Genomic DNA, 12087 nt, shown 5'->3' on the forward strand with positions numbered 1-12087 from the left:
CACTTGGCGTCATTGCTGACCCGCATGACTGTCATGACACGGTTGAACCGCGACAAGTGATCACTGGGGTCGGAGTTCCCAGTATATGCCGCCATTTCGGGCATCTTGAAGTTTTTAGGGAGTTCCGCCTCCAGGATATGCTTGGCACAAGGCTCCCGATCCTCACTGTCCGAGTCGGAGTCGTCTCCCTTCTGCCTCCGGGAGACTCGAGCAATATCTTTTCGAAGTATGGCAAGTTCCGCCATAATCCCTTCGTTTACAGTGCCCGAGGGGACCACGGGCCTGTATCTTTTTTGGTCAAGGTGATCCCGGAGGTCACCTTGATTCCCATTGATTTGATTTCTCAGATCAATGGGAGGACATCTCTGTCCTCTTCTTCCTCTACCCCCTGGTTCCTGGTGCACGGAAACGCTTTTCCGGTCCCCTCGATCCTGAGGGCCAAGACTCCCTCTTTGGAGCTTGCCCCTCTGCGGACCTTTCCCTTTAGGGAAATCTGAGCGGACCCTTCGCGGATCCTGCACCTTTTTCTTTCGCCCAGGGGTAGAAGTAGGGTTTTTTGTTTGGTTTTCCTCAGCAGGGTGCCTTATAGGGCTAGGTTCCCTAGGTCTTTGCTGCTGGGAATTAGGCGAAGACGTCGCTGGCTCCCCGTCGAGCCCAGCGGCCATCGCCTTTGGATGTACGTGAATACCAGCTGCCTCCATGGCTTTCTGCATGGCTAGCATCACTTCCTGCATTTTTTGATTTTGCGCTTTCTGAGCTTCGATCTCCGCTTCATGATCGATAGCTTTTTGTCTAAGGAGCACCAACTCCGAGTAACTTCCTCCGTCGTAGGCATACTCGTCGAGGTTTTCATCGTAGTTCTCGTCGGGAACTATCTCTTCTTCTTCTTCCTCGGACTCCTCTGCTGCTCTTGAGGCTACATCTTCCTCATTGGGATCTTGAGCGTCTTCTAGAGGGCGAGGATGACGTGTACTTCTTGTCTCCACCATTGTTGTGAAGTCAAATGCTTGTTATGTAGCAGCTTTCCTCAGCTCTCAATGAAAGCACCAAAATGTTGACCGAGATTTTCGGCAACTATTAAAATATGATTATAATAAAGAGCTATAAGAAAGTGAGATGAAGGTTTTTTACGTGGTTGGGGCGTTAATGAGCCTTAGTCCACGAGTCTCTGTTATTAATGGATGTATTTAATACAGATTCCACACTTGAGAGAATGTCTTTCTCTTAAATACAGAGAATGTTCTCGGTGAGTATTTTCTCTTCTTGCTCTTTTGCAAACCAAGATTCTCGACCCCATTAAATGAGCTTTGAGGGGGTATTTATAGTGTTTTGGTGGGGTAATCCCTAGAATTGCTCTTACACATGTATATGTAAGTATCCATAAAGTTGGGCATTTCCAATGAATATACCATGGGTGATGCATGGTCAAATCCCTAGGTGCTGTAGGGCTTTTATGAAGAATGTCCTTTTTGCCTTGTGATTGACGTGACTCTTCGCAGAGTAGCCGTCACTAGACTTAAATGATCATCACTGTAGCGCTGCTGTTTGGGGGTTGTGCCGTCAGACTTTATTGCGTGTTGCAGTCCCAACACGCTTCCTCCCATGCAGCATTAAATGCGACTTGATTGCTCGGGAGAGACCTGACATATCCCGGAGAGCCTTCACGCTATACAAGCTTCCTGGAGTACCTTGTACTCCGGGTGCCTCCTCCGGGACCCATGCTAACAGCGCTTCCTTGTGGCGCACAAAGACTTAGCAAATGTTTACAAGTTATCTGATCCACGTGTCCCCTCACGACTGGTCCACGTATTTTGGGCGAATTCTGGAGCAACAAAAATAAAATTAGAGTTAGACCTCATGGTCATTACAAAAGATATTAACAGGTATAGTAGACATCTCTACCATGCCCGTAACATAATTTTGTTATAGTATAAATATATATTTTTATACTTTTAATTTGTAGTCACTAAATTATAATTTAAATGGTGTTAGATATTAATTAACAAATTATAAATTTAAATGTTTGGTATGGTATCGTCAACTAACATTTTTTAGTTGATGATATTATTAATATTTTCTTATTTGCTACAAAATAATATAATAACATATTTATTTTTGTCTCTGCTTTTACTCTTATTCATTAACTTTTTTTTTTTAAAAAAAAAAACTAAATTAATAATACTTTAAAATTAACCATAGATTTAATTAATAACAATAAATTAGAAAAGTTAAATAAAAAATGAGAAAATATCTAATCTAATGGGAATTCAAATTTAACATTAATTAAAATTTTTAAAAGAAATGTTAAATTTAATTAATGATAATAATTGAGAAAAAAAATAAAATAATAATAACAAAATATAAATTGAAATTCATATTTGAAACTAAAAAATCATAGTAAATTTTTTAAATATAATCACCTATCACCTATCACGTTTTTTTTAAAAAAAAAAAAATAACAAAGCACTAATATAAGAAATATCTCTAAAGAAACCTAATAGAAGTCTAAAATATTAATTTTTTTTTTTTTTTTGAAATAATAACTCTAAATCGATCACATATCACTTAGCTATCACGTTTTTTTTTTATTTAAAAAAAATTAACAAAGCACTAATATAAGAAAGATCTCTAAATAAACTTAATAGAAGTCTAAAAAGATTAATAAAAACGTAAGAATAAACTTAATAGCTTTTTAAACTTAGAAACTAAATTTTTTCTTATTGTTGCATGCATTAGATTTTCTTTATAGGATATATGGTAAACACATTGAGTATTTAATAATTGATAAATGATAAAAAAAAAACCAATAGAGGGAAAATATGAATAAATAATAATCACCTTAGTATTAAGAGACTCTCACATTCTCAAAACTCTAATCTTTATGTTCCATCATGAGAGAAGAAGAGAGAAAGTAAGTAGTAAACTGAATTATGAATTGAAGAGAAATAGTTTAGGATATATATAAAATAGTAAGTGATATAGAAAAAAAGCCATAAAATATATCATTTTAAAAATTTAATTTTCAAAAAAAAAAAAATGATAAGCAAAACATGAGATTTTTTAAGAAAATATATAAAAAAAAACCAAAAAGAAAAAAGATAAAAAACGTGGAATGATGATGTTTTTTTGATTAGTTATTTTTTTTTTTTTGAATTTTTTTTATTAATTATTAAATTAATTAATATTTAATGTGATTAAAAAATATGAAAAAATGAGAAAAATTCTAGAGTAGAATAAAATTATTTTAGAGTGCCACATCACCGCCTCTTACTTCTTCTTTATATATATTTAATTTAATTCTAGAGTAGAATAAAATTCTAGAAGAAAGTTTACGTGCAATGCACGTATATTTAATTTTATTTTAGGTTATATATATTTATTTATAAATGTCAAAGTTAAAAATAAAGAATATTTAATACATAGTGCTAAGAGAAAAATAATACATTAAAGTAAGTTAAAAAAAAAATTAAGTAAAATATTGTATAAAATTTTAAGAAATAAAAATTAAACACAACTATTAATAAAATATATTAAAAATAACATTAATAACATTATGAAATTGAAAACAAAATAATATAAGAAGTTTTGAAAATAAAAAAAATCTTAAAGTTTTAATAAATGAAAGAAATATCGTATAAAGTTTTGTAAATTAAAAGAAAATATTGTAAAAAAATTAAAAATTAAAGAACTAAAAAAGAAAATATGTTTTGTTTTTTTTTAAAAAAAATTTTTAACTTGAATGACAGAAAGAGAATTAAGATATTTGTGTTATATATAATTGTTGCAATACATAACGAAAATAAAGTAATTCTTCCATGCATAGCCAAATTAAATTATAAATAGTCGAAACAAAATAAAAGTCAACCATATTGAAATATAATTTCTTTTATAAACAAATCAAATATATATATAACTTATCAAATCAACAATCAACAATCAATATTATCAAATCAACTCATTACATTCCTGAACAAATAGAGAATAGCAGCTATGAAAAAGAGAAAGACAATATTATAAATTACTGATTAATTTCCCAAAAATAAAATTATGAAGAATGAAAATGCAACAATAGATTTTTCATTTATTACTTCCAATTTTTCCACTTTTGGGAGCGAAAGTAGTGTAGTGGCAAGATAATTGGTACCTGCGAAAGAAATAAGATGAGGTGGTAAATACGACGTCGTGGGAGTGGTAAGTTGAAAAATTTGAAGAAGAGAAGAAAGAGGTTTCAATTGAAAGGGAAAGAGCTATTTTTGAGATTAATCCCCGGTTGTTTTCTTTTTAAATAAGTTGTGATTCTCGAATATTTAATATCACTTCAAATATTAATAGGATTTATTTTATTATTATTTTATTATATATAAATAATATTTTATTATTTTATTAAATAAAAATTAAAAGTCACCCATGAATTTTTCATAAACCAAGAATTTCAGTTATATAGGCACACTTTATATAAAATAGATATATATATATTTATATACTAGCAAAAAGCTACGTGCAAGGCACGTATACTAAATTTTATGCTAGTTTTTTCTATGTTAGTTGAAAGTGATACAATTAAAAATTAAAGAAAAAATATTATTAGTTATAAGGTGAGATTATTATTATGTGTATCTAAATATTATAGTTTATAATGTTGTCAATTAAAAGTGAATACCGAATGCAATATATTAATGTTTAAGAAAGCTTAATGATTTAAATATGTTCTTAAGTTAATCCAAAAATAAATTAAAAATTGATGTTCCAATACTTAAAGAAACATTACTTAAATGAGTGTAAGATAAAAAGAAAATTAAAAATGAATCTCTAAATTATTGATAATTGAAGATAACATTTGTCTAAAAATTGTAGATAAGAAAACTAATGATAGTCATTGGTAGATTTCAATCTTCATTTGTTTCGATAGAGACAATAGTGTAATTTTTATATTTTGCACTTTTCATTCTAGCCGGGTTCGTATATATCTGGATTGTCTATTTTTTCGTTGATAAATTGAATATGGTAGTGTCGACAAAACGGCGGTTGCAAACCGTGATGTATTTTCATTTAAAATGGTTAGACATGGTGCGCATAGCTTATTTAATTAAAAAAATCAACTTATGAAAGACATGTAAAACTATTTTATTTTTTTTAAAATTACACATTTGCAGTATATTTCATTAGTTGGGCAGCAGTACACGGAAATATTTTTTCCACAGTATCTGCGAACATGACAGCAGATAGGCTCTTTGTATTGTCATCAAGTTCAACATATGCTATAGCACTGTAAAATGCATAATAAGATTGTTAGTATTTTTTTTTTAACTTAATTTCAATAACATCATATATTTTTTGTAATATACCATGGTGTAGGAAATCCTTCCTGGCCGCATGTTGGCTTGTCACATATAATTTTTTCATTGCGATTGTATAAATCTATTTTTTTATGACATGCGTCACATGACATGTAATAAAAACTCTGGACAGTATCAGTTATTTTTATTGCCGCCTCAATCCAAAAATATTTTTTCAACATCCAAATCAAATGGTGTTAATAATAGTAAGATATTGAAACAAAAGTTTTATAAAGTAAATATTGTAGTAGTTTTTACCTCATTCAGTTGCAGATTTTTCGTCAGCTCTGAAATTTGGATGTTAGTCACTATTTCGCTAATATATTTAATTGTGCTTCTAATTTATGAGCACGTGATCAAAAACAGTGCTGTAATGTACTCTCTGATTTGTTTTTTTTTTTTTTTGCATATCTTATGCCTCAGGTTTAATTATGATAAGTTTTGGTGGGTTTTAGTAAATGTTTTTCTTTTTCTAGTTTGCATTAATAGCTAGAACATGGAGAAATTAATAAGATTGGCATTCTTTTTTGTCGCAGCATGTACAAAGCAACATAATTACAATAATGCTTTAAGTTGCTTTTATTTTTATTTAACAGAAGATGCAATTATAAATTTTATGGCTTCTTAATTATACTGTATGTGCTAAAATATAGAGCATGTTTGGTATTGTTTTATGTTTTTTGTTTTCAAAAAATTATTTTTAGAAATGAAAACAAAAAATAGTTTTTAAAGTTTTTAAAAAACAAGTCATGTTTGGTTAGTGTTTTTTAAAAACAATATTGACCAAAAGCGAATTGGTTTTTAAAACAGAAAACACATTTTGTTGTTTTCAAAATTCTTGTTTTTTGTAACTTTGTTTTGTGAAAACTGTTTAAAAAAAAACAAGGCCAAACAAGCCAAATTGTTTTCAAAAAACAATTTTCTATTTTTAAAAACAAAAAACAGTTTTTTAGTTATGATGCCAAACATGCACTAACTTTTTCTTTTAATGAGAGTTTTTATACGAAAATAGTAATTCTAGAAGAGAAGAAGAAGAGAAAAATCGTAGATGTACAACAGCAAAACCCAATCGTATTTTTTTTTTTGAATTTAATGGGATTTATTTTATTTATTTTATTATATATAAATAAAAAGTGACCCATGAATTTCTCAAAAAATATTTTATTTTTAATAATAAATCATTTTATTTTTAATATAAATAAAAAGTCACCCATAAATTTCTCATAAACCAAGAATTCGTTATTTTGTTATATATAAATAAAAAGTGACCCATGAATTTCTCAAAAATTATTTTATTTTTATTAATAAATCATTTTATTTTTAATATAAATAAAAAGTCACCCATGAATTTCTCATAAAACAAGAATTCGGTTATATAGACACACTTTATATAGAATATATATATATATAAATATATATAATAAATGTACCATTTATTTTTACAAATATATATATATGTAGTTACCTAACTCTGCATGAAGTTTTATTCTTGAAGATATGTTGTACAGGTGAAGTTTTTCTGTAGAGAGCTAGAAAAATCAGACAACTGTGATATAATTTTTTTTTATTATTTATATATTTTATTTTTATTTTTCATTATTTCTATTCAAAAAAAAAAATGAAAGTTGCTTCACACAGCACCAAAAAGTTTGTCTCCAATTTCCAGCCCTTAACCTTGATCAGGCAGGGAAAGCATATTATTGCTCAGCCAAAGAACATTTACAACAAAATGCGATGGAGGGCACCCATTAATTACCATAAAAATAGTACTAGTACTACTACTATCGCTTCTTCTTCATCCTTTAATGAAGAGGAGATGTTGAGGTCTTCAGACTCTGTCGATGGAGAAGAATCGTTGCTCGCTGGAAAACTATCTGACGGAGGACTTCCAGGCTCAGAGAGCACAGAAGTTCCGAAAGGGTATGTAGTAGTCTACGTGGGGCCTGAGCTGAGGAGGTTTTTGATTCCCACGAGTTGCTTGTCAATGCCAGATTTTAGGGGTTTGATGGATAAAACCGCTGAGGAGTATGGTTTTGAGCAAGAGGGTGCAATAGAGATCCCTTGTGATGAACAAGATTTCCAAACATTTTTGTGCAAATGTCTGTCTTCTAAGGATAAGAAAAAAAATGCCAAAAAGGCTTGAGGGCAACCAATAACCTCAATCAACCTTACTAAGTAATGTGCTCAATTTGAACCTCACGATTTGTTTTTCACTACTAATCCTCTTCATTTGCGTGTTTCAACAGAGTATGGCCCTGCTTGTATAATGAATGTAAGAATATGTATATATATACTAGATAAATGTTGCGTGGCGAGTCATGTATTGTTAGTTTTATTTAAGATTTTGTATTTTTTTTACGTGCATTACACATATGCTTAGTTTAATATAATGTTAAACTTATTATTTTTTAATTTCATATGTAAGTAATAAATAATATTTGATGTTGTCCATTCTCGGTCTCTTGCTGGAACAGGTCTGCCGTGTCTCTCTCGTCTTCAAATTGCACCAGTTTTTTCGACTGGTTTGCTGAAAACTGGTCTCGGCATGGTGGAGATTATATAGCAGAAATCCTAATGGTAAGTTGGTCTATATGGAAAGCTCGCAACAACCTCATTTGGAATAATCGTGTTAGTTCTGCAGCTGATGTAGTTTCTACAACTCACCAATCACTTGGACAATGGCTTTCTGCACAAAGCCTACGGTTTGAGCCAATATTTCTAAATTCCAATTGCACCAGCAGCTGCAATTCCTGGTCCAAACCAGCCGAAGGAATGACCAAAATCAATGTTGATGGAGCTACATTTGATGCTACCAACTCTTTTAGCACAGGATTCATAGCTCGAGACTCTAATGGGGCTGTTATCTTGGCTTCTTCTACCTACTCGTATGGCTTCTCTAATGCTCCTTTCGCTGAAATAATTAGCATAAAAGAAGCCTTGAGTTGGATAAAAGACTCACAACTGACGAATGTGGTGATCGAGACGGACTCCCTTACTGCCGTTCAAGCTTTGCAAAGTCAAATTGATATGCCTTCAATGTTTGGAATTGTTGTAAAAGACTGCAAAGTTTTATTGTCTTCTTTATTTAATGTAACTGTTTCTCATGTTAAACGATCTGCTAACAAGGCTGCCTATTGTTTGGCTCGTGGCTCTTGTTATTGGTCTGATCGTAGTTTTTCGGAGAGTACTCTTCCTAGTACTCTCAAATCGATTGTGATTGCGGATTTGAATTAATAATATTATCCATTCCCATTCAAAAAAAAAAAAAATAAATAAATAAATAATATTTGATTTAGAGTAATAAGTAATGTATTGTGAAATGTTTTAGAAAATAAAATTTAAATTAAAAATGTTAGTAAAATATATTAAAATCTTTAGTAATAAACTTATGAAATTGAGAGCAAACTAATGCATAAAAATTTAATATTGAAAACAACAGTAAGGAAATACCTAAATACCCAAATCAACATATCCTCATAGATTAAGTTGAGGTACTACAGTGCTGAACAATATGACAAACAAGAAAGATCTTGGTCTATAAATGCCTAAAAATGAAGGTTGAAACTATCAACACAAGAAAACTTAATAGTTGTAAACATATAATCTTTGTAATAAAATTATTAATATTATGTAAATAAATTACAAAACATATGTATATATTTTATTAAGATGTAATTATTCTTATATAGAGGTATACTTTATTAATACGAGCCTTAGAAAATGTATAACTAATTACAATTTAGAGGTTATTCTTATTTATAACTGACCCAAATTGGAACTTGAATAGAGTATTCTTAAATAGAGTAACTACTGTATATATAGCATATAGCAGCTAGTTGGCAGGTTCTAAAATAATACCCCGATTTAGGGCCTAAAAGTAATTAACGTTAGTTGCATAATGGTGTTTTTAGAGTCCTAAAATAAAACAAATACACCAAATCTTAAATAAAATTAACATTTACGTGGCTCGGCAAACTAAATAAATAGTTAATGATGCAAGCAAACTATGACTTAATTTTAATCAAGTTAACTGTGAGGAATAATAGCATTGAGGAGGTCTCCATCATCAAAGTGAAGATGTCAATCATCAAGACGTGCTATAGTGAACTTCATCCTTATTCCCATGCACTTCACCTTGTTAGATCATTCAAGATTTCCAAGCAGAAAGGCTTGTATTAGAATAGGTAGTGCATCATGAAACCCCAGTGAAACAAGAAGTAATATAATATGATAGCATGTTTGTTAATCTTTAGTTTTGAAATATTTTTCGAGAAAAGTAAAACCATTAAAGTATCTAAGATATATCTCAAGCTAAACTTTAGTTTTTTTCTTCAAGCATTTAAAATCATTATTTTGCAAAGTTTTCTAAGAAATAGTTATATAAGTAGTCCCGTTTGGTTATTGGAAACTATGTCTCTTTTTGTAATAGTCACTCTTCTTTATTTTCTAATTGTATCTTCTCTAATATTAGCAGGACTTGTAATTTTATCGTCCATAATGTGGCTAAGTGGACATTTATCCACAAGTTATTTGGTGATATTTCGCTATCCACCATCCCTTCAAACATTTTATGTAATGACCGTGAAGTCTAACTTGTTATTTATTAATCAAATACGCTTTTCTTCAAAAAAAAAAAAAAAAAGTTGTACCATTTTACAAGCAACAATAAGACAAATATAAGGAAGAAAAAGAAAATACAATGAACCCACCTTGCAAGGGAAAACCAATGTCTTTATCATTCCAAAATGTCAGATGATAATGAACAGCCTCTTAGTTGCATAATATCCCAAAATTATATCAAGTATACAATTACTATGTGTGCACCTATATGACAACATCTATCTACAAAATTAAAAAAAAAAGCATGGGTGAAGGTCATTAAAATCATTTAGCCTAAGCCAAACAAAATATAGGTATACAAGTGTGTGTGAAGGCAGTCAATGTTGTGGTTCCACATGAACTGTTAATGCTACTTTATTCAATGCAAGATCTGCAAGAAAAAAAAATACTTTCCTATGAGAATTTTCCAACTCAACTCTTAAGAAAATGTCATCGATGTTTGTCATTTGTGGAAGGAAACTCGAAATCTTCAAAAAAATAACCTCATATAACATTTTTCTTGATGTGTGCAACTGCATAAAATGCACTTAGCATTGAACAACGAAATTGAGATTTCAGGTGGCCAGATAGATCGTCAATGATGAATATGTGTTCATCATCCATGAAATCTCTTGGTCCAATCTCAGCATGACTACCTGAACGAATGTTTGGAACAAACTTGACTATAGATCAACAACATCATTATTAATAGCTTCCAAGCAATTAGCAACCTAATGAAACAATCTAAAGTAAGTTGTGTTATATCTCAGTGTATGAAAATTTGTCTATCCAAATTTATAAATAAACAAAAACTACAAAGAATCAAATTTTGTTATGGAATATTTCTAATTTATTAATTAAGAACACTTTTTCTTCCTCACAAGACCCTGTAATCTATTATAGAAAATTACCAAGCATAAAAAAATTATCCATGACTTTCATCCCTTCATGAAAACCTATAGATAAAAAAATAATCAAACTATAGATCAAAAAAGATAAAAAAAAAAAGGGCTATTTACAAAAATATGGGAAAATAAAGAAGTTTTGATATATATGGCATAAAAACTTAATTGCACTAAATATGGCATTTTTTAAAAAAACTTACAAATATGGGAAAAAGTCTTGAGGAATGCCATAAAAAACTTTAAATTTGTGTTTCTTTTTATTTATTTTTTCTTTTTTTTTTAAAAAATAAAATACTAAAATAAATAAAAAATGATCTCAACTATAGATATTATTTTTTTTTACAGAAATTAAACTTGTTTTTTTTTATTTAAACTACTATTTTTTTTCTTTATTTTTTTGTTAAAAACTAATTATTTCATTACAAGCAGCAGAAAAAAAAAACAAAAAAACCAGTTTCATCAACATCATCCTGAAGAAAAAACAATATAAAAAATTATAATCTAAAGATAATATAAACTTTAAAAATCAGTTTCATCAACATTGAAAGAAACTATTAATTTCATTAAAAGAATAAAAAAAAATAGTTTCATTATGTTATTAGAATTTTTTTTCAAGATACTTTTTTATTATTTTGTTTCTAGGTTGGAAACTTACACTTATATTTTGTTATTAAATTATTGGTAAGCATTATGTGTTGTTTTGATTATATTTGTGATTAGTATTTTTTTTTTTGTATATTTGTGTGTGTATGTTTTTATTTGATTGTCTGATGAAACTGGTTTCAATTAACTTTATTATTAACATTTGTATTTTGTTATGATTTTTTATAATGTCAAAACTGGTTTCACATGTAGAAAATAGTTTCACAGGTTTTAACTGTTCTGTAATGGGATTGCTCAATTTTTATGATATAATTATATATTTTTTAGTTTGTATAAAACCAGTTTTATTATTGTATGATATTTGAACAGAAATTTTTATTTTATTTTAATTAATCAGTTTCTGACACACATATTATTTTATTATTTTCATAACTGATTTTTTTAAGTAACTAGTTTTTATAACTAATTTTTTTTTTTATTGTTGTTCATAATTGAGTTTTATTCAATTTTTTATTAATTTATTTCAAGAAACTGGTTTTTATTTGTTTGTTTATATTTTGGTTGTTTTACTAACTGGTTTCTCACATTCCACTGTTTTTTTTTTGTTATTCTTTTATGGTTTTTATTGCACTTTTGTCTCTTTA

The 12087-nt window shown here is 29.1% G+C and overlaps 3 protein-coding genes across 3 annotated transcripts in view; 2 read left to right on the forward strand and 1 right to left on the reverse strand.

Moving 5' to 3' along the window:
• LOC115713959 (uncharacterized) overlaps positions 1-12087 on the reverse strand; it is a 44831-nt gene that overhangs the window by 28803 nt on the left and 3941 nt on the right. The window lies entirely within an intron of this gene.
• On the forward strand, positions 6955-7479 carry LOC133036688 (protein SMALL AUXIN UP-REGULATED RNA 51-like). Its single transcript, XM_061113352.1, has one exon. The coding sequence runs from the start codon at positions 6955-6957 to the stop codon at positions 7477-7479; it is 525 nt and encodes a 174-aa protein (XP_060969335.1).
• LOC115704284 (uncharacterized) lies at positions 7481-8570 on the forward strand. Its single transcript, XM_061113351.1, has 2 exons — positions 7481-7608; positions 7811-8570. Coding segments are annotated over exons 1-2 (762 nt in total). The 5' UTR covers positions 7481-7606.

The sequence above is a fragment of the Cannabis sativa genome, chromosome 4 (assembly GCF_029168945.1).
Source record: "Cannabis sativa cultivar Pink pepper isolate KNU-18-1 chromosome 4, ASM2916894v1, whole genome shotgun sequence".
NCBI lineage: Eukaryota > Viridiplantae > Streptophyta > Magnoliopsida > Rosales > Cannabaceae > Cannabis > Cannabis sativa.

Excerpts from the sequence above, each read along its gene's own strand:
- LOC133036688 (XM_061113352.1), top strand. The coding sequence starts at position 6,955 with ATGAAAGTTGCTTCACACAGCACCAAAAAGTTTGTCTCCAATTTCCAG.